Raw genomic sequence first — 24,304 nt, 5'->3', positions numbered from 1 at the left:
GAACTTATTATTTTAGAGCAGTTTTAGATTCACAGCAAATTTGAGTAGAACATAAAGAGATTTTCCATATTCTCCCTGCCCCAACTCATACACAGCCTCCCCTGCTACCAACATCCTGCACCAGACTGGTACTTTTTTTTTTTTTTTTTAACCAAGGATAAACCTACATTAACACATAATTACCACCCAAAGTCCATTGTTTACATTAGGATTCATTCCTGGTGTTGTATATTCTATGGGTTTAGACAAATGAATAACGTCATATATCCTCCATTATAGTATCATACACAATAGTTTCCTTGCCCTAAAAATCTTCTGTGTTCCACCTAGTCATCCTTTCCTCCCCCAACCTCCAGAAACCACTCATCTTTTTTTTATATATATATATAAATTTATTTATTTTTTGGCTGCGCCAGGCTTTCTCTAGTTGTGGCAAGTGGAGGCTACTCTTTGTTGCAGTGCGGTGGCTTCTGTTTGTTTCAGAGCTTGGGCTCCAGGCACGCAGGCTTCAGTAGTTGTAGCGCGCAGGCTCAGCAGTTGTGGCACACGGGCTTAGTTGCTCCATGGCATGTGGGATCTTCCTGGACCAGGGCTCGCACCCGTGTCCCCTGCGCTGGCAGGTGGATTCTTAACAACTGCGCCACCAGGGATGCCCCTGATCTTTTTATTTTCTCTCTAGCTTTACCTTTTCCAGAATGTCACGTAGTTGGAATGATGCAGTATGTAGCCTTTTCAGATTGGCTTCTTTCACTTAGTAATATACATTTAAGATTCTTCTATGTCTTTTCATGGCTTGATGATAGCTTATTTCTTTTTAGTGCTGAAAAATAATCCATTGTATGAATGTACCACAGTTTATATATCCATTCTACTGAAGGACATCTTGGCACTTACAAATTTTAGCAATTATGAATAAAGCTGCTATCAGGATTTTCCAGAGGAAGAAACACTGGATACAAAATGAAATTCTTATCAATAGTAGAAAGAATGAATGAATTATGGTACATCTATACCATGAACCACTATGCTGCCATCATAAAAAATGGAATGAAGCTCAACTGTTTGGCTTAAACAAACAGCCAACAACTGTTTGGCTTAGAATTTCCATGAGACGTTGTTGAGTGAGAACAAAGATATAAAAGAGTGTATACAACTTGTGTAGAAAAGATTATGTGACTGGAAAACAAACAATAACCAAAGAAAAAGGAAATGGATTTATATATTTAGGGAGAGATATAGGTTTACATAAAAGAGATGTGTTATTATTTATATTAGATTGTTAATGTAAGTTGGCTTTGGTGGACAAGGGGAGGACAAGGGAAGCCAAGTGAAAGAAGAAGAAAAAACTGCACTAAGAAAATCTTTTCAAAGTATATGATCACAGATCAGGGAGGAGACAAGATGGCAGAGTGGAAGGACTTGAGCTCACCTCCTCTCATGAAAATACCAAAATCATGGCTAACTGCTGAAGAAACATCAACAAAAATGACCTACCAAAAAAACCTACCAAAAAAGATATTCTGCATCCAAAGACAAAGAAGAAACCACAACAGGATGATAGAAGGGGTGCTTCCGTGATATAATCAAACCCCATACCCACTGAGTGGGTGACTCACAAACTGGAAAATAATTATATCACAGAGGTTCTCCCACAGGAGTGAGAGTTCTGAGCTCCCCATCAGGCTCCCCAGCCTGGGGGTCTGGCATTGGGAGGAGTAGCCCCCAGAACATTTGGCTTTGAAGGCCTTTGGGGCTTGAGTGCAGGAGTTCCACAGGACTGAGGGAAACAGAGATTCCACTCTTGAAGGATGCACATAAGTTTTCACATGCACTGGGACCCAGGGCAAAGCAGTGACTACAGAGGACCCTGAGCCAGACCTACCTGCAGGTCTTGGAGGATCTCCCAGGGAGGTGAGGGTCAGCTGTGGCTCACTGTGGGGGCAAGGACACTGGAGGCAAAGACCCCAGGGAATATTCATCAATGTGAGCTCTCCCAGAGGACTTGGCAGCAAGAACTGGCCCCACCTAACAGCCTGTAGGCTCCAGTGCTGGGACACCTCAAGCCAAACAACCAGCAAGACGGGAACACAGCCCCACCCATCAGCAGACAGGCTGCCTAAAGTCATCCTGAATCCACAGCCACCTTTAAACACACCCCTTGACATGGCCCTGCCCAGAGGGACAAGACCCAGCTCCACCACCAGTGGGCAGGCACCAGTCCCTCCCATTAGGAAGCCTGCAAAAGCCTCTGGACCAACCTCACCCACCAAGGAGCAGACACCAGAAGCAAGAAGAACTATAGTACTGAAGCCTGAGAAAAGGAGACCACAAACTCAGAAAGTTAGACAAAATGAGGTGGAAGAGAAATATATTCCAGACAAAGGAGCAAGATAAAACCCCAGAAGAACAACTAAGTGAAGTGGAGATAGGCAATCTGTCTTAAAAAGACTTCAGAGTAATGAGAGTAAAGATGATCCAAGATCTCAGAAGAACAATGGAGGCACAGACTGAGATAAAAGAAATGTTTAGCAAAGAGCTAGAAGATTTAAAGAACAAATGAACAGAGTTGAACAATACAATAACTGAAATGAAAAATACACTGGAAGGAATCAATAGCAGAATAAATGAGGCAGAAGAACGAATAAGTGAGCTGGAAGAGAGATGAGTGGAAATCACTGCTGCAGAACAGAATAAAGAAAAAAGAATGAAAAGAAATGAGGACAGTTTAAGAGACCTCTGGGACAACATTAAACACACTAACATTCGCGTTAAAGGGGTCCCAGAAGGAGAAGAGAGAGAAAGGGCCTGAGAAAATATTTGAAGAAATAATAGCCAAAAACTTCCCTAACACGGGAAAGGAAACACTCACTCAAGTCCAGGAAGCACAGAGTCCCATACAAGATAAACCCAAGGAGGAACACACCAAGACACATATTAATCAACTTGACAAAAATTAAAGACAAAGAGAAAATATTAAAAGCAACAAAGAACATACAAGGGAATCCCCATACAGTTATCAGCTGATGTTTTAGCAGAAACTCTGCAAGCCAGAAGGGAGTGGCCCGATATATTTAAAGTGATGAAAGGGAAAAACCTACAGCCAAGAATACTCTACCCAGCAAGGCTCTTGTTCAGATTTAATGGAGAAATCAAAAGCTTTACAGACAAGCAAAAGTTAAGAGAATTTAGCACCACCAAACCAGCTTTACAACAAATGCTAAAGGAACTTCTTTAGGCAGAAAAGAAAAGGCCACAACTAGAAACAAAAAAATTATGAATGGGAAAGCTCACCAGTAAAGGCAAACATTCTGTAAAGGTAGCAAATCATCTACACACAAATATGACATCAAAACCAGCAATCGTGAGGAGAGTACAAATGCAGTACATTAGAAATGCATTTGAAATTCAGAGACCAGCAACTTAAAATAATCTTGTATATATATAGCTTGCTATATCAAAACCTCATGGTAACCACAAACCAAAAATCTACAATAGATACACACACAAAAAAGAAAAAGCAATCCAAACACAACTCTAAGATAGTCATCCAATCACAACAGAAGAGAACAAAAGAGAAATGAAGGAAAAAGATGTACAAAAACAAATCCAAAACAATTAACAAAATGGCAATAAGAACATTAATATCGATAATTACCTTAAATGTAAATGTATTAAATGCTCCAACCAAAACACATAGATTGGCTTAATGGATACAAAAGCAAGACCCATACATATGCTGTCTACAAGAGACCCACTTCAGACCTAAGGACACGTACAGACTGAAAGTGAGAGGTTGGAAAAAGGTATTCCAGGAAAATAGAAATCAAAAGAAAACTAGAGCAGCAATACTCATATCAGACAAAATAGACTTTAAAATAAAGACTGTTATAAGAGACGAAGAAGGATACTACATAATGATCAAGGGATCAATACAAGAAGAAGATATAACAATTGTAAATATATATGCACCCAACATAGGAGCACCTCAATATATAAGACAAATGCTAACAGCTATAAATGGAGAAACTGACAGTAGCACAATAATAGTGGGGGACTCTAACACCCCCCTTGCCTCAATGGACAGATCATTCAGACAGAAAATCAATAAGGAAACACAGCCCTTAAATGACACATTAGACAAGATGGACTTAATTAATATTTAAGCACTCCATCCAAAATCAGCAGATTACACATTCTTTTCAAGTTCACATGGAACATACTCCACAATAGATCACATGCTGGGCCAGAAAGCAAACCTCAGTAAATTTAAGAAAACTGAAATTAAGCATCTTTTACAACCACAATGCTATGAGATTAGACATCAACTACAAGAAAAAAAAAAACTGCTAAAAACAGAAACACCTGGAGGCTAGATAATATGTTACTAAACAACCAATGGATCACTGAAGAAATCAAAGAGGAAATCAAAAAATACCTAGAGACAAATGAAAACAAAAACACAACAATCCAACAACTTTGGGATGCAGCAAAAGCAGTTTACGAGGGAAGCTTATAGCTATATAATGTTACCTCAGGAAACAAGAAAAATCTCAAATAAACAACCTAAACTTACACCTAAAGCATCTAGAAAAAGAAGAACAAACAAAAGCCAAAGTTAGTAGAAGGAAAGGAATCGTAAAGATCAGAGCAGAAATACATGAAATAGAGATGAAGAAAACAATAGAAAAGATCAAAGAAACTAAAAGCTGGTTCTTTGAAAAGATGAACAAAATTGATAAACCTTTAGACAGACTCATCAAGAAAAAAAAGGGAAAGGGCCCAAATCAATAAAATTAGAAATGAAAAAGGAGAAGTTACAATGGGCACCACAGAAATACAAAGGATCCTGAGAGACTACTACAAGCAACTATATGCCAATAAAATGGACAACCTACAAGAAACAGACACATTCATAGGAAGGTACAATCTCCCAAGACTGAATCAGGAAGAAATATGAAATATGAACAGAACAATCCCAAGTACTGAAGTTGAAACTGTGATTTAAAAACTTCCAACAAACAGAAGTCCAGAACCAGATGGCTTCAGAAGTAAATTCTGTCAAACATTTAGAGAAGAGTTAACACCTATCCTTTGGAAATTGTTTCAAAAAACTGCAGAGGGAGGAACCCTCCCAAACTCATTCTACAAGGCCAGCATCACCCTGATACCAAAACCAGATAAAGATACTACAAAAAAAGAAAATTACAGGCCAATATCACTGATGTACATAGACGCAAAAATCCTCAACAAAACACTAGCAGACTGAATTCAACAATACATTAAAAGGATCATACACCACGATCAACTGGGATTTATCCCAGGGATACAAGGATTTTTCAGTATGCACAAATCAATCAGTATGATACACCACAGTAACAAATTGAAGAATAAAAGCCATATGATCATCTCTATAGATGCAGGAAAAATTTGACAAAATTCAACACCCCTTTATGATAAAAATGCTCCAGAAAGGGGGCATAGAGAGAACCTACCTCAACATAAAAAGGTCATATATAACAAACCCATAGCTAACATCATACTCAGTGGTGAAACTGAAAGCATTCCTCTACGGTCAGGAACAAGACAAGGATGTCCACTCTCGCCACTTTTCTCCAATATACTTTTAGAAGTCCTAGCCATGGCAATCAGAGAAGAAAAAGAAGTAAAAGGAATCCAAATTGGAAAAGGAAAAGTAAAACTGTTACTGTTTGCAGGTAATGTGATACTATACAGAGAAAATCCTAAAGATTTTGCTACCAGAAAACTACTAGAGCTCAATGAATTTGGTAAAGTTGCAGGATACAAAATTAATACACAGAAATCTGTTGCATTTCTATACACTAACAATGAAAGATCAGAAAAAGAAATTAAGGAAACAGTCTAATTTACCATCGCATCAAAAACAATTAAATACCTATGAATAAGCATACCTAAGGAGGCAAAAGACCTGTACTCTGAAAACTATAAAATGCTGATGAAAGAAATTGAAGATGGCACAAACAGATGGAAAGATATACTGTGGTCTTGGATTGGAAGAATCAATACTGTCAAAATGACTATACTACTCAGAGCTATCTACAGACTCAATGCAATCCCTATCAAATTACCAATGGCATTTTTCCCAGAAGTAGAGCAAAAAAATTTTTAAATTTGTATGGAAACACAGAAGTCCCTGAATAGCCAAAGTAATCCTGAGAAAGAAAAACAGAGCTGGAGGAATCAGGCTCCCTAACTTCAAACTATACCACAAAGCTACAGTAATCAAAACAGTATAGTACTGGCACAAAAACAGAAATATGGGTCAATGGAACAGGATAGAAAGCCCAGAAATAAACCCACACAACCTATGGTCAATTAATCTATGACAAAGGAGGCAAGACTATGCAATGGAAAAAAAACAGTCTCTTCAATAAGTGGTGCTGGGAAAACTGGACAGCTACATGTAAAATAATGAAATTAAAACATTCTCTAACACCATACACAAAAATGAACTCAAAATGGATTCAAGATCTAAATGTAGGACCAGATACTATAAAACTCTTAAGAGGAAAACATAGGAAGAACACTCTTTGACATAGATCGCAGCAACATCTTTTTGGATCCACCTCCTAGAGTAATGAAAATAAAAACAAAAATAAACAAATAGGACCTAATTAAACTTAAAAGTTTTGCACAGCAAAGGAAATCATAAACAAAATGAAAACACAACCCACAGAATGGGAGAAAATATTTGCAAAAAAAGTGACCGACAAGGGATAAACCTCAAGATATACAAACAGCTCATGCAGCTCAATATGAAAAAACAAACAACCTAATCCAAAAATGGGCAGAAGATCTAAATATACATTTCTCTAAGGAAGACATACAGATAGCCAAAAAGCACATGAAAAGATGCTAAATATCACTAATTATTAGAGTAATGCAAACCAAAACTCCAATGAGGTATCACCTCACGCCAGTCAGGATGGCCACCATTAAAAAGTCTACAAATAATAAATGCTAGAGACGATGTGGAGAAAAGGGAACCCTCCTACACTGTTGGTAGGAATGTAAACTGGTACAACCACTATGGAAAACAGTATGTATGGAGAAACCATACATATATCCAGAGAAAACCATACTTCGAAAAGATGCATGCACCCCCATGTTCATTTCAGCACTATTTACAATAGCCAAGATATGGAATGGCTAAATGTCCATTGACAGAGAAATGGATAAAGAAGATGTGGCACGTATATACAATGGAATATTACTCAGCCATAAAAAAGAATGAAATAATGCCATTTGCAGCAACATGGATGGACCTAGAGATTATCATACTAAGTGAAGTAAGTCAGAAAGAGAAAGATAAATAGTATATGATATCACTTATATGTGGAATCTAAAAAGATGATACAAATGAACTTATTTGCAGAACAAACAGACTCACAGACTTTGAAAACAAACTTATGGTTACCAAAGGTGGGGGGAGGGATATATTAGGAGTTTGGGATTAACATATACACACTAATATATATAAAATAGGTAATTGACAAAGACCTACTGTATAGCACAGGGAACTCTACTCAGTATTCTGTAATAACCTATATGGGAAAAGAATCTGAAAAAGAATGGATATATGTATATGTGCAACTGAACCACTTGGCTGTACACCTGAAACTAACACAACATTGTAAATCAACTGTAGCCCAATATAAAATTAAATTTAAAAAATATGTTATCACATTTGTGCATTTGTGTGACGTACAGATTTTGAAATATTAAATTAGAAGATCTGAAATAGAAAACAAGAACAAAATAAGACATTGGAAATCTCGAACTTGGGAATGTAAGATTAGAACATGAAGAGCCTAAAATATGGTGAGATTGTTCTTTTGAGGGTTTGTAATAGAACAATAGAAAAGTGGCAGGAGCTTGAGGTGAGTAGAGACCTGAGAGAGGGATTTTGTTGGGATAGGAAAGATTTGATTATGTCTACAGGGTTGTGGGAAAGATGACAGTAAGGAGAAGGGCGTTAAAAATACAAAAGAGATAAATAAATTTATTTAAAAAAAAATACAGAAGAGGAGGGAATGATCAGTGGACCACAGTCATAGTGATGAGGAAGGAGGAGATGGGCTGCAGAGATCAAAAACTCAAATAGAGGAACTCTTCTTAAATGGAAGGAGTGGTCTCCCTTTCTCTGGAATGAAAGAAAGGAAAGGGGAGAAGTTACAAAATACAGGCAACTGCACACAAGTTTGGGGAATTCATGCCTGCAGGGTTTTTTTCCATTGCACTATGACCCAGATGGTGTTTGGGAAGATTAATTTGGCAGTGACTACAGATGAGGAGAAAAGTTAAAGTTGCTGCAGTCATTAGAGTGCAAGGTGATAAACACCCGCATCAGACTAATAGCAGCAAAAATTGGGAAGAAGGGTCAACTTGCAAAAGTTGTTGCAGAAGACTTAACTTTATTATTATTATTATTATTATTCTACCTTCAGTACTCCAGTCTGTCAGCAACACTCCAGGAATAAAAGTTCCTAGAAACTGGAATGGGAGCCATATGGTAAATAAAATAGTTAAAGTAGAGAAGTTTTGCATCAACATAGTTCTGAATCATCAGCAAATTTCTACCTTGTAGTAGTGTTGAAGAGAATAACCCTCTCCAGCAGTTAATTCTATCAATTATCTAGCAGATCCTTTGAGAGCACTTCAATTGGATTCTTTTTAGGAAAGATCTTAATCATAATGATCACTAAAATATTTAACATTTGGGGTAAATTAACCCAAGTTTTCTAACAGCATGTAAAGCAAGTTTTGTTTTCTTTAACAGATATTAATGAATGTCAAGAATCCAGCCCCTGTCACCACCGCTGTTTCAATGCCATAGGAAGTTTTCACTGTGGATGTGAACCTGGGTATCACCTGAAAGGCAGAAAATGCGTGGGTAAGGAGAGGACTATGAATTCAAAGCAGTGACAACTTTGTAACTTTTTTTTTTTTAATTTTTGAATTTTATTTTATTTATTTTTTTATACAGCAGGTTCTTATTAGTCATCAGTTTTATACACATCAGTGTATACATGTCAATCCCAATCTCCCAATTCATTACACCACCACCACCACCACCCCGCCGCTTTCCCCACTTGGTGTCCATACGTTTGTTCTCTACATCTGCATCTCTATTTCTGCCCTGCAAACTGGTTCATCTGTACCATGTTTCTAGGTTCCACATATATGCGTTAATATACGATATTTGTTTTTCTCTTTCTGACTTACTTCACTCTGTATGACAGTCTCTAGATCCATTCACGTCTCAACAAGTGACTCAATTTCATTCCTTTTTATGGCTGAGTAATATTCCATTCTTTATATATACCACAACTTCTTTATCCATTCATCTGTCGATCGGCATTTAGGTTGCTTCCATGACCTGGCTATTGTAAATAGTGCTGCAATGAACATTGGGCTGCATGTGTCTTTTTGAATTCTGGTTTTCTCTGGGTATATGCCCAGTAGTGGGATTGCTGGATCATATGGTAATTCTATTTTTAGTTTTTTAAGGAACCTCCATACTGTCCTCCATAGTGGCTGTATCAATTTACATTCCCACCAACAGTGCAAGAGGGTCCCTTTTTCTCCACACCCTCTCCAGCATTTGTTGTTTGTAGATTTTCTGATGATGCCCATTCTAACTGGTGTGAAGTGATACCTCACTGTAGTTTTGATTTGCATTTCTCTAATAATTAGTGATGTTGAGCAGCTTTTCATGTGCTTCTTGGCCATCTGTATGTCTTCTTTGGAGAAATGTCTATTTAGGTCTTCTGCCCATTTTTGGATTGGGTTGTTTGTTTTTTTAATATTGACTTGCATGAGCTGTTTGTACATTTTACAGATTAATCCTTTTTCCACTGATTCGTTTACAAATAGTTTCTCCCATTCTGAAGGTTCTCTTTACATCTTGTTTATGGTTTCCTTTTCTGTGCAAAAGCTTTGAAGTTTCATTAGGTCCCATTTGTTTATTTTTGTTTTTATTTCCATTACTCTAGGAGGTGGATCAAAAAAGATCTTGCTGTGATTTATGTCAAAGAGTGTTCTTCCTATGTTTTCCTCTAGGAGTTTTATAGTGTCCAGTCTTACATTTAGGTCTCAAATCCATTTTGAGTTTAATTTTGTGGATGGTGTTAGGGAGTCTTCTAATTTCATTCTTTTACATGTAGCTGTCCAGTTTTCCCAGCACCGCTTATTGAAGAGACTGTCTTTTCTCCATTGTATATCCTTGCCTCCTTTGTCATAGATTAGTTGACCATAGGTGTGTGGGTTTACCTCTGGGCTTTCTATCTTGTTCCATTGATTTATGTTTCTGTTTTTGTGCCAGTACCATATTGTCTTTATTACTGTAGCTTTATACTATAGTCTGAAGTCATGGAGTCTGATTCCTCAAGCTCCGTTTTTTTCCCTCAAGACTGCTTTGGCTATTCGGGGTCTTTTGTGTCTCCATACAAATTTTAACATATTTTGTTCTAGTTCTGTAAAAAATGCCATTGGTAATTTGATAGGGATTGCATTGAACCTGTAGATTGCTTTGGATAATATAGTCATTTTCACAATATTGATTCTTCCAATCCAAGAACATGGTATATCTCTCCATCTGTTGGTATCATCTTTAATTTCTTTCATCAATGTCTTATAGTTTTCTGCATACAGGTCTTTTGTCTCCCTAGGTTTATTCCTAGGTATTTTATTCTTTTTGTTGCAATGGTAAATGGGAGTGTTTCCATAATTTCTCTTTCAGATTTTTCATCATTATTGTATAGGAATGCAAGAGATTTCTGTGCAATAATTTTGTATCCTGCAACTTTACCAAATTCATTGATTAGCTCTAGTAGTTTTCTGGTGACATCTTTAGGATTCTCTATGTATAGTATCATGTCATCTGCAGACAGTGACAGTTTTACTTCTTCTTTTCCAATATGTATTCCTTTTATTTCTTTTTCTTCTCTCATTGCCATGGCTAGGACTTCCAAAACTATGTTGAATAATAGTGGTGAGAATGGGCAGCATTGTCTCATTCCTGATCTTACAGAAAATGCTTTCAATTTTTCACCATTGAGAATGATGTTTGCTGTGGCTTTGTCATATATGACCTTTATTATGTTGAGGTAGGTGCCGTCTATGCGCACTCTGGAGTTTTTATCATAAATGGGTGTTGAATGTTGTCAAAAGCTTTTTCTGCATCTATTGAGATGATCATATGGTTTGTCTGCTTCAATTTGTTAATATGGTGTATCACACTGATTTATTTGCGTATATTGAAGAATCCTTGCATCCCTGGGATAAATCCCACTTGATCGTGGTGTATGATCCTTTTCCATGTGTTGTTGGATTCTGTTTCCTAGTATTTTGTTGAGGATTTTTGCATCTATATTCATCAGTGATATTGGTCTGTAATTTTCTTTTTTTGTAGTATCTTTGTCTGGTTTTGGTATCAGGGTGATGGTGGCCTCATAGAATGAGTTGGGGAGTGTTCCTTGCTCTGCAAATTTTTGGAAGAGTTTGAGAAGGATGGGTGTTAGCTCTTCTCTAAATGTTTGATAGAATTCACCTGTGAAGCCATGTGGTCCTGGACTTTTGTTTGTTGGAAGATTTTTAATCACAGTTTCAATTTCATTACTTGTCATTGTTCTGTTCATATTTTCTATTTCTTCCAGGTTCAGTCTTGGAAGGTTATACCTTTCTAAGAATTTGTCCATTTCTTCCAGGTTGTCCTTTTTATTGGCATAGAGTTGCTTGTAGTAGTCTCTTAGGATGCTTTGTATTTCTGCAGTGTCTATTGTAACTTCTCCTTTTTCATTTCTAATTTTATTGGTTTGATTCCTGTCCCTCTTTTTCTTGATGAGTCTGGCTAATGGTTTATCAATTTTGTTTATCTTTTCAAAGAACCAGCTTTTAGTTTTATTGATCTTTGTTATTGTTTTCTTTGTTTCTATTTCATTTATTTCTGCTCAGATCTTGATGATTTCTTTCCTTCTGCTAACAATGGGTTTTGTTTGTTCTTCTTTCTCTAGTTCCTTTAGGTGTAAGGTTAGATTGTTTATTTGAGATTTTTCTTGTTTCTTAAGGTAGGATTATGTAGCTATAAACTTCCCTCTTAGAACTGCTTTTGCTGCATCCCATAGGTTTTGGATCATCGTGTTTTCATTGTCATTTGTCTCTAGGTATTTTCTGATTTCCTCTTTGATTTCTTCAGTGATCTCTTGGTTATTTAGTAACGTATTGTTTAGCCTCCATGTGTTTGTGTTTTTTATGGTTTTTTTCCTTGTAATTGATTTCTAGCGTTGTGGTCAGAAAAGATGTTTCATATGATTTCAATTTTCTTAAATTTACTGAAGCTTGGTTTATGACCCAAGATGTGATCTATCCTGGAGAATGTTCCATGTGCACTTGAGAAGAAAGTGTAATCTGCTGTTTTTGAATGGAATGTCTTATAACTATCAATTAAATCTATCTGGTCTATTGTGTCATTTAAAGCTTCTGTTTCCTTATTTATTTTCATTTTGGATGATCTGTCCATTGGTGTAAGTGAGGTGTTAAAGTCCCCCACTATGATTGTGTTACTGTTGATTTCCTCTTTTATAGCTGTTAGCAGTTGCCTTATGTATTGAGGTGCTCCTATGTTGGGTGTATATATATTTATAATTGTTATATGTTCTTCTTAGATTGATCCCTTGATCATTATGTAGTGTCCTTCCTTGTCTCTTGTAACATTCTTTATTTTAAAGTCTATTTTATCTGATATGCGTATTTCTACTCCAGCTTTCTTTTGATTTCCATTTGCATGAAATATCTTTTTCCATCCCCTCACTTTCAGTCTGATTGTGTTCCTAAGTCTGAAGTGGGTCTTCTGTAGACAGCATATATATGCATCTTGTTTTTGCATCCATTCAGCGAGCCTGTGTCTTTTGGTTGGAGCATTTAATCCATTCACATTTAAGGTAATTATCAATATGTATGTTCCTATGACCATTTTCTCAATTGTTTTGGGTTTGTTTTTTAGGTCCTTTTCTTCTCTTGTGTTTCCCGCTTAGAGAAGTTCCTTTAGCATTTGTTGTTGAGCTGGTTTGATGGTGCTGAATTCTCTTAGCTTTTGCTTGTCTGTAAAGCTTTTGATTTCTCCATCGAATCTGAATGAGATCCTTGCCGGGTAGAGTAATCTTGGTTGTAGGTTCTTCCCTTTCATCACTTTAATTATATCAGGCCACTCCCTTCTGGCTTGTAGAGTTTCTGCTGAGAAATCAGCTGTTAACCTTATGGGAGTTCCCTTGTATGCTGTTTATTGTTTTCCCTTGTTGCTTTTAATAATTTTTCTTTGTCTTTAATTCTTGTCAATTTGATTACTATGTGTCTCAGAGTGTTTCTCCTTGGGTTTATCCTGTATGGGACTCTCTGTGCTTCCTCGACTTGGGTGGCTATTTCCTTTCCCATGTTAGGGAAACTTTCAACTATAATGTCTTCAAATATTTTCTCTGGTCCTTTCTCTCTCTCTTTTCCTTCTGGGACCCCTACAATGCATATGTTGTTACATTTAATGTTGTCACAAAGGTCTCTTAGGCTGTCTTCATTTCTTTTCATTCTTTTTTCTTTATTCTGTTCCACAGCAGTGAATTCCACCATTCTGTCTTCCAGGTCACTTATCCATTCTTCTGACTCAGTTATTCTGCTATTGATTCCTTCTAGTGTAGTTTTCATTTCAGTTATTGTGTTGTTCATCTCTGTTTGTTCTTTAATTCTTCTAGGTCTTTGTTAAACATTTCTTGCATCTTCTTGATCTTTGCCTCCATTCTTATTCCGAGGTCCTGGATCATCTTCACTATCAGTATTCTGAATTCTTTTTCTGGAAGGTTGCCTATCTCCACTTTATTTAGTTTTGTTTCTGGGGTTTTATCTTGTTCCTTTATCTGGTACATAGCCCTCTGCCTTTTCATCTTGTCTATTTTTCTGTGAATGTGGTTTTTGTTCCACAGGCTGCAGGATTGTAGTTCTTCTTGCTTCTGGTGGGTGAGGCTATCTAAGAGGCTTATGCAAATTTCCTGATGGGAGGGACTGGTGGTAGGTGGAGCTGACTGTTGCTCTGGTGGGCAGAGCTCAGTAAAAGTTTAATCTGCTTGACTGCTGATGGGTGGGGCTGGGTTCCCTCTCTGTTGGTTGTTTGGCCCGAGGCAACCCAACACTGGAGCCTACCTGGGCTCTTTGGTGGGGCTAATGGCAGCCTCTGGGAGGACTCACGCCAAGGAGTACTTCCCAGAACTTCTGCTGCCAGTGTCCTTGTCCCCACGGTGAGCCACAGCCACCCCCCGCCTCTGCAGGATACCCCCCAACACTAGCAGGTAGGTCTGGTTCAGTCTCCCCTGTGGTCACTGCTCCTTCCCCTGGGTCCCGATGTGCACACTACTTTGTGTGTGCCCTCCAAGAGTGGAGTCTCTGTTTCCCCCAGTTCTGTTGAAGTCCTGCAATCAAATCCCAGTAGCCTTCAAAGTCTGATTCTCTAGGAATTCCTCCTCTTGTTGCTGGACCCCCAGGTTGGGAATCCTGATGTGGGGCTCAGAACCTTCACTCCAGTGGGTGGACTTCTGTGGTATAAGTGTTCTCCAGTCTGTGAGTCACCCACCCAGAAGTTATGGGATTTGATTTTACTGTGATTGCACCCCTCCTACCCACTCATTGTGGCTTCTCCTTTGTCTTTGGATGTGGGGTATCTTTTTTGGTGAGTTCCTGTGTCTTCCTGTTGATGATTGTCCAGCAGCTAGTTGTGATTCTGGTGTTCTCACAAGAGGGAGTGATAGCACATCCTTCTACTCCGCCATCTTGGTTCCAATCTCCCTTTGTAACTTCTTAATGGTGCCTTATCTAATCCATGTGCTGTGTCCTGGGCTGGATTGTAATACCATGCATCATGTATGTGATCCATGCAAAAATGAAATGGAAGCAAATGCTATACATTACAGGTTTCATCTTCTAATTACATAACCATTTTTTTAACATTTCCCCTATTATATTACCAATTTTTTTCACAAAATCATAATGTATATGTATATATATATACTTATATATAATGTATAAATATATAATTTTTCTTTTTCTAGGAGGAGGAAGTGGTTGGTATGGCTACCAGCTATGTGAAGTAATATTTTGTTTTTTATTTTTATCATAACGTTTTAAAATAAAGTACATTATATAACTTGATTGATTTAAACACTTTAACCTTACACCATGATTATATAATCATCTATATTAGTTTATGATATCCTTAAAATCTGAAGGTATAATTTTTATGTAAAGTCAGAAGAAATCACTTTCTCAATCTGCATTACCTTTGTCCTTTTATCAAGATGTAAATGAGTGTAGACAGAATGTATGCAGACCAGATCAGCACTGCAAGAACACCCGCGGTGGCTATAAATGCATTGATCTTTGTCCAAATGGAATGACCAAGGCAGAAAACGGAACCTGCATTGGTGAGTGTCTGGCTGTCTCAGTGACTGAGATTCATTTACCATCAACAAGCCAAATAAGGCATCCATTCTTAAAACTAATGATTAGAATAAATTTAATCTAACAAGGAAATATCTTTTTCTATAGGTTTTTACTCCCAACTTCTAGTATTGTTGAGCTCTGGGGTCCCAGGGTCATGGCTGTACCAGGAAATGAAAGCTCACCAGGGAGACATAGCCCATTTTGAGCTCCCATCAGTTACACAATTGGTTTATATAGTTTATCCACATACATTAATATTATGTCATATAATTTCTAATATGAAATTTAGCATATATACTAAGAATTTCATTGGAAGGGTTAAGAAAAAAATTATGTTTGTAGAGATTTATTAAAAGTTCAAAATATAATTATTTTAAAACTAAATATTCTTTAAATGTCAAATCAATTACCAGGCAATAAAGTAAATTATATTTCTCCCTAAGTTTGTTCTTTGTGTGCCTATTCTGTACCAGTCTGCCATAGTTAGCAGAACTATGAACTGCACAATGTACAAAACTGAAACTGATAGCATTCCTGCTCTCATGTACTTACAATCAACTGGGATAGATTGGCCAACTCCACTCCCCTCACCAAAAGAAAAAAAAAAAAAAACTATTATTCAAGTTGGGATGAAATATCATAAAAGAGGTACAAATAAAATTGTACCAGAGTACTTGAACGAATGATCATATCTAATAGGAGTGACTATCAGCAGTGTCATAGAAGTGATCACATTTAAATATAGTCTTGAATGGAATGTTAATAGATGGAGGTGGTAGAAAAAGGAAAGATAAATAGCCCTGTATGAGGGGGAAAGAACTGGATTTAGAGAAAACATGTTAAAATTCATCCTCCCTTCTTGACAGCTATCTGACCTTGAACAAGTCTTAAGATGACACAGAAATTTGAGTTTAAGTTTCTCATTTTAAAAAATGGGACATTTTAAGAATTTCATACTGAAGTATTTATTAATAAAGTTACAATCTGTCTTGGATTTGTTTCAAAATAATATAAGAGTGAGGGGAGGGTGTAGATATAAATGAGGGAGTATTGACCACTTGTTGATACTAGTTGAGGTAAATGGAAATTTAGTATAATTTAAAAAAATAGTAAGGGGGGTGGACTATCAGATTTCAAAGACTCCTCAGCAATATGGATATAGGTAAATATTTTTCTTAATTCCTAAGAATAGTAGCCAACTCACAGCATCATATGCAGTTATGTGTAACTAAGTATTTTTAAGAATATTGATTCTGTAATTATGTATAAGATTAATTAGAAATGAGAGAAGCTGAAATATCAGAAGATGTTTAAGAAGCTACAGCAAAAATATAGCTAAATGAGGAAATGGAAAGTGGGGATATATGGGTTTGAAGGAAGTAGAATTACCCAATCTTGGAAACAGAATAGGTTTAAAGATAACTCTGAGGTTCACAGCCAGGTTGACTGGGGATGAAAGAATACTGTTATTATAAATCAGGGAGTAGTGATAAGATACTGGAGACATGCTGAGTTTGAAATACTAGTAAAACTTGGCGTTGGAGATGAGCAGCCAACAGCTAGAAATTTGGGACTGTGGATAAGTAGCAATGTGGAAATGTTGCTGTTAAGTCCACATCAGCAAGCTCACTAGAGTCACTAATATAAATAGGATGGCCAAAAAAGGAGGGATATAGTGAAGGGGGGAAAGCTGAGAAGAAAACTCTTCCTGTAGTAGGGAGCAAGAAGAGGAAAAGGGGCCCGTTAACAAGTGGCAGAGCTGGGACTTGAACCCAGGTTTTCTGACTCCAGGTCTCAACCACGTGGTGAGAAATGCAACGTTCTAAGCAATTAAAATGTTCATTTTAAATATAGTGACTTGCTGCATGGCACAGGGAGATCAGCTCAGTGCTTTGTGACCACCTGGAGGGGTGAGATAGGGAGGGTGGGAGGGAGATGCAAGAGGGAGGGGATATGGGGATATATGTATATGTATAGCTGATTCACTTTGTTATAAAGCAGAAACTAACACAACATTGTAAAGCAATTATACTCCAATAAAGATGTTAAACAATAAATAAATAAATAAATATAATGACTTTAGGTTTTGAAATAGGAAATGTTATTGCTTTTTATTGCCCTCCATGTCTCTAGATATTGATGAGTGTAGAGATGGGACCCATCAGTGCAGATATAACCAGATATGTGAGAATATGAGAGGCAGCTATCGTTGTGTATGTCCAAGAGGTTACTGGTCTCAAGGAATTGGAAGACCCTGTATGGGTAAGTTAACAGGAACTCTTATTGAGTAATAAAGGCTGGGTAACTATTTTACCAGCTTGGTTAGGACCACTCTATCCTCAAATACTTTCTTGCTACAATTAGATTTGTAAGTTGGCTTAAGTAGTCCATTACATAAGTTGAATTACTTCTTAGAGACTTCATATTGAACTCAATTTACACTGACTTTCAAGTGATAATAATAACTACTTACGGAGTGCTTACTATGCACTATACGTATCAAAGTGAGGCTGTGGTATAATTACCACGACAACTTAATTATGAAGATTAGCTCATTGAGTATCTCTCTATGCATGTGATGTAAATGTTTGCATAGATATATTTTATTTGAATATAAAGTATATCTGTATGTACTATGAAGGTTTAGTTATGAAGGATTAAAATGTGAACACACAATTTAAGTGAATTGATAATTATTACTTTATCATGTTTTGTGCATACTATATGCCATTCCCTGTGCTAAGAATCTCATTTAATTCTCCCAATTGCCTATTTGTTTCCATCTTATAGTTGAATGTAAAGTAAGGCAGGTAACGATAGTAGAAGATGTCTATAAGAAGGTAACCATATGCTTTTTTTTTAATTAATACATTTACAATCAAGAAACTGACCTATAAAATTATATTTCACCTTAGAATATTTACATTTACACGCAGAAAAAAAATTGTGTGAGCTTTTAAATACTGGCCTTTGGTTTGCATGCTATTATATCAATACTTTTAAAATTGGATGCCTTGGTTGTCTATTTAATTCTTTATAGCAAATTCTTCCATAAAGACTTAGTTCTGTCTTTATGTAGTCCCTAGCATAGTACTTTGCGCATAGAAAATGTTTAATGTAGTATCATTATTATGAATGCTTTTAAAATAAATACTTTTTAATAGCAGGAATATATATCATTTTAGTCTTCTATTTAGATATTGTGATTTGTATATAATTTAACATTTTGATCAGTCATTACAGTGACCTAGCAGAATGAAATGTGTTTATTTGTTCACTAATTTGACTTGAAGCTGAATGTCAGAAATTGGGCTGGGGGATAAGTCAGTGAAGAAGGTAGGGCCATTGCCTTAAAGAGATGTAAAATGTTAATTTTAACTTTTGCCTACTAAAATAATTTTTAAAGCACAATTTACTACTTTTATTCTACTTATTCATATTGTTTTCTTTCATGCCACTGTGGTAATGAATTAAAGAATTTGGTTTTGATCTCTGGTCTTTATTCACTTTTTCAATTTACAAGAAGAGTTAGGAGTACATACTCTGTGTTGACGTAGGAATAGAAAGAAAAATAACTTTAATTTTTGAACTTTGAGTTTATCTCAGGAAGAATGATTCTGTATCTTCATTTCCTTCTTTTTAATTTTTTTAAGAAAATGTGCTTGACCTGATTATTCATTAATAATTATTGATGCAAAAGAAACAAAGGAAAATAAAACTATTTGTAGGTGTACATTGTACATTCTTGCATCTGAAACTTGTAATTATATAAAAGATTAGAAGCACTAGTGATCAATATTGTAATTAAATGCAAACTAGAGATCTGACTGCATTCTTCACTCCACCAACAAAATTAAGATCTATATGTTAGCTTTGAACTCTAGTTTTTCTGGATTCAAGACCACATTTTCCATTATGACCCTATATGATTCTACTGTACATGTGAAACAATCTTCAGGGAGAGTCATAGAATCTATATATTCATAGCTGAATGAAGAAAGCTTTTTCAAAAGTTCACAACAGCTGAGAAATTACTGTATTCCCTGCTTTGGAGGGTAACATAATGTCTTCAGTTTGTTTCACAGACTGATTCTTTATTCCTGTGTTTTCTGTGTGTATATGTGTGTATGTTTTTTTTTCTCTTTTTTATGTATCATGGCACACGAGCAGACATTAATGAATGTGAACAAGTGCCTAAGCCTTGTGCATATCAGTGCTCCAACACCCCCGGCAGCTTCAAGTGTATCTGTCCACCAGGACAACATTTATTAGGGGACGGGAAATCTTGCGCTGGATTGGAGAGGCTGCCAAATTATGGCACTCAGTACAATAGCTATAACCTTGCACGGTTCTCCCCCGTGAGAAACAACTATCAACCTCAACAGCATTACAGACAGTACTCACATCTCTACAGCTCCTACTCAGAGTATAGGAACAGCAGAACGTCTCTCTCCAAGACTAGAAGGACTATTAGAAAAACTTGCCCTGCAGGCTCTGAGGCGAGCCATGACACATGTGTAGGTAAATGTCAGCCATATTCCATTTCCTTTCTGTGGGCTCACTTCATGGACCAGAGTCTAAGCATATATACAGCACCTGTGAGAGTTTGGGTGTAGTGAACTACAGCTGATCTCAAATCTGGGATGACCCAAGTTTCAAGACATTTACTCTGGCACCTAAAACTATTGCCAGTTTTATCAAATGATGTATTTACATGTGTACATTCTGATAATGTATTGTTTTGTATTGTCAGTTTCTCTTTTTTGATCACCCCTGAAAGTGTTACTAAATTTAATGCTATATAGAAATAAAATTCAGTGGCATCCAGAATATGGTTTTTAAAAAAAGAATATGCATCTTGCCACCATAATATAATACTATCAGATTATGGCTTTATGTGATGGGTGCCAAAGCAGTGGGTTAAAAGTGAAACTCTCAGCTACTGTGTCGACTGCTTGTTCTGTCTGCAACCAGCACTGCCCTGACTGTTGTTACACACTCCCCATGGAACCTCTCAGTTCAATTATTTTGTATATATGTAAGTCACTGAAAAGATAATGTAAGCCAGGACAAAACTAATTTGTTTCCATTGTTCTAACATATGTGCTTTCAGTATCTTTACCTAAACTCAAGTCTGTAATTTAACTTGTTTGCAAAAGTGAAGTGTAATTTGCAGCTCAAAAATTGAGACCTTGTCTTCAGTTAAGTTGCAAACAATTCCATCTGTCATTCATTTAATTCAATTTGCTGTGAGTATCCACAGTTTGCATGTCACTGAGCTATGCACCAAGGGGAATTAGCAAACACAAATTAGCCCCACAGTTTGTCAGAAGAAATGAGAAAGCAAAGAAGAAAGGGAGGAGGGAGGCAAGAGGGGAGGGAAGAAAGAAATTCTGTTTAAATTTGAAGACCCCTATGCTAACCTCATGTTCTTGAATTTTTCTTAAGCGTTCCACACGTTGCTTATTCTCTCCCAGATATACTCTCTGTTAAACATTTTTTAGATATTTAAAAGAAATATTTTCTGACTTCAGTTTTTGTCATTTCTTTTTCTACCCTTCTCCAAGCCCTGTTCCTGCATCATTATCTTCTTAGACATGCTTCCTTAGTCACTCTTAGGCAGACTCAGCTTCTCACATTATCTCCACTCAGCTGGACCTTCAAACCCTCTGGATCCTTACTCTTTAACCTTTATTCTCTAGGCCCAGGTGTTCCCAGAACTTTTCTGTCTGGCTGTCTTGAAGTACCTAAAGCGTAATATGATGCACATGGAATCTCCTCCCTGTGATCAGCTTCCTAGAACTGTGTGGACAGTGCTAGTTTCTTTCACTCCTTGAACTTGAAACATTCATGGGTTCATTAACAACTCTCAACATTTTGCCCCATATGGTCAAACACTACTTAATTACTAAACCTGTGGACTCCACTGTCCTTGGGAGTATGTCAAACATTGCTCTCAGCCTGCTCCAAACCATTCTTACTGGTTTTTTTCCAGTGGTAATTTTGGTAATTTTTCATGCCCACAATTTTTACCTCTTTGTTAGTGAAACTTTTCACTATTTTATTGACAGAATTAACATCTGACATTTTGTCTTTCAGTGTTTCTTCTGAATAGTCATTCCCACTGAAGGGTTTTCATATCCTATTAACATTCCATTCTCTGCCTTCATCTTAGACAACTCTTCTACCTTTACTCTCCTGCTCCAAAAATCCTTGTTTATGCTCTGATAAATGAGTGAAACGGTATTTCCCACACCATCTAGTCGATTTCTTCTAGATCATCTGAAGGTCCAAGTCATTTGAAGAAAGAGTCCCTGATTAATAACCAGTTCTCCATTTCTTTATCACAATCTGTGCCCTGTAGTTTCATCACAGTAGAGTCTTATGAATGTTTTCTGTGTCTTTGTGTTTATATTACACTAATATGTTTATATGAATTACCTTCCCAAAACCATCTACTATGTGAGCGAGCTACTATTTCAGAGTGAGAACCAATCTTGGAGACTCTAAAGTAAATTTCTATAACTAGTCCATGACTGGATATTTAAGTTTTATTTGGGGGTAATAAATAGGCTTAGACATTTAGAAATATTTCTTAAAATATGGTGAGTATTTTCTGGCGTTGGTACTAATAAAGAAATTTACACTAAGATTGCAGACAGCTTTGGAATTATGTAACAAGCAACCTGCAGTAAACACCAAATGCCTTTAATTACCCATCTAGGATAGACAGCTTACAAAAGATTCAGATTAACACCATGGAATTTTGTTAGACTTGGGCTAAGATTTAGCTTTTTAGGGAATTGATTCCAAAGCTTAATAGAGAAAAACGAACGTTGCATTGCTTCTCTGAACACCAAAATCACACTTGGGGCCACTTTAAAACTCATACTCTGGAAAGTGTGATGTCGACTACTTGGAGTTCAACGTCATTTACATTTCTGTTGTTATCTTAGGTTAAAGCCGATTATAAAGGGAAAAAGTAAAAATATAGCAAAAGTTCTGCCACGAGTGCTTTGGTTAACCAAACTGGGGCAGAAACAGTGACAAATATTTGATGAGCGTTTGTCATTAACAGATTTTGAGTCATTGCAATTATCGTCTGAGCATATGCGCGATGAACAGGTCCTTTTGCTGAGTCATCTCCAGGTTTCACTTTGTCTTCCCTTTACTTCCAGCCCTCAGCACTCCTGCTCCCATTTCATACCACGTTCTCTTCCTTCTAACACTGGTTGGCACATTTTGATATTAGGCAAAGCACAACTGAGACAAGAAATCTGAGGTTTCTCAAATCCCATCTCTCATTCTGAAAGCAAATATCCATTAATTTTTTACTATCTATTCCCACTCTTTTTATTGCTGTTTTCTTGACTTTGTTTAGTAATAGCAGGTAGCTTAGCTCTTTATAATTTATACAATGTTTTTCATATATTACATGTTTGAACCTTCCAACAAGCCTGTGAAGTAGGGAGATTGTATCAGTGACTCCTGTTGGCAGAAGAATCAACTGAGATCCTGAGAAGTTAGGTGACTGGCCCAAAGTAACATAGCAACTATATGTATATCTAGTTGCCATTAGTACTTTACAATTGTATGAAGTTGGATGAATATTCCTATCACAAAGATAAAACCGCCTCCACTTAATGATATCTGCGTATGGGAAAGCTACAGGCATGGCTGTTGGAGAGAGAGGGCCCGCTAAACTTTAAATAAAATAGAAACGAGTATTTCCTTTCCCAATTAATCTCAATAGAAACTTTATCTTTTAGGTAAATTCTACTGTGTTCTGTCAAGAGTTTAGTACCTTGGTGGTTTAGGATCCTGTACAGGTCTGTTTCATCTGTCATTCCAATCTTAATTACTTAACTAATATTGCAATTGGCCAGTTTGGGGCTTCAGCTCATATATGCTTATACACAGAAGAGATGTTCATATTTTATAATACAGGACAGTTTATACTGTACTCCATTAAAAACATACTGATATGAAACAGCTTTGAACATTTTTAAGCACAAGTATAAAATCAAGTTTTCTGTTGTATGTCAACAACTTGTTTATAGTTGATTCTGTCACAGTTTCCGCCTTTGTTTTGCATGGTTACACACACTGCTTTTTTTCTGCACAGATATTGATGAATGTGAAAATAGAGACACCTGCCAGCATGAGTGTAAAAATACCTTTGGGAGCTATCAGTGTATCTGCCCACCTGGCTATCAACTCATGCTCAATGGAAAGACATGTCAAGGTGAGAAAATGTTGGGACATTTATCGCTACAACTTAACCTAAAACCAGTACAGGATAGTGTGAGAAATGTCTTTTTTTTGAATAATTTTTCTTCTAGTTGCTTCCTCTCCTCTCACATTCCCATGGGTCCGACTTATCTATAATCCTTGCTTTTGCAAGCAGGAGAAAGCAATTAAGCAAAGGAAGAGTTGAGAAGCACTTTTGGTATGGTCTTACTAGAAGGAGCAAGAATGCCTAAGCCACTTCATATCATATATATATTTAAAACTAAATGGAAATAGACCTCTTCAAACATGTTTTCACAGTTCAGCTAAGAAGAAAGGAGAAATGAGAAGAGTTCTCAGTAAACGTACCTCAGTATTAGGCATTATTTTATACTTTGTCTTAGTGATCAGTGGGTAATTGATTAATCCACTCATTCTTTGAGTCAAATGATGAGTAACAATCATGTGACAGAGTTGCAGGATACAGGAGGTTAAAACAGATGAATAATGTACACTCTCTTCCCTTTATGATCTTAGAGTCTAGTGGAGACAGACA

The 24,304-nt window shown here is 36.7% G+C and overlaps 1 protein-coding gene across 6 annotated transcripts in view; it reads left to right on the top strand.

The window, feature by feature from the left end:
- HMCN1 (hemicentin 1) overlaps positions 1-24,304 on the top strand; it is a 507,647-nt gene that overhangs the window by 462,852 nt on the left and 20,491 nt on the right. For 5 of the 6 annotated variants that reach the window (XM_082472452.1, XM_082472451.1, XM_082472454.1 and 2 more), the window contains 5 exons: positions 8,819-8,932; positions 15,375-15,500; positions 17,653-17,781; positions 19,690-20,040; positions 23,645-23,764. In XM_082472452.1, coding sequence (XP_082328578.1) covers positions 8,819-8,932; positions 15,375-15,500; positions 17,653-17,781; positions 19,690-20,040; positions 23,645-23,764 — 840 coding nt within the window. The remainder of the gene's footprint in view (positions 1-8,818; positions 8,933-15,374; positions 15,501-17,652; positions 17,782-19,689; positions 20,041-23,644; positions 23,765-24,304) is intronic. The other variant, XM_082472453.1, reaches the window with a different exon arrangement.

Source organism: Balaenoptera physalus, assembly GCF_965194825.1.
Source record: "Balaenoptera physalus genome assembly, chromosome: 1".
Classification (NCBI taxonomy): Eukaryota; Metazoa; Chordata; class Mammalia; order Artiodactyla; family Balaenopteridae; genus Balaenoptera; species Balaenoptera physalus.
Note: the sequence above shows the minus strand (reverse complement) of the source record. Positions and strands in the feature narration are given on the sequence as shown.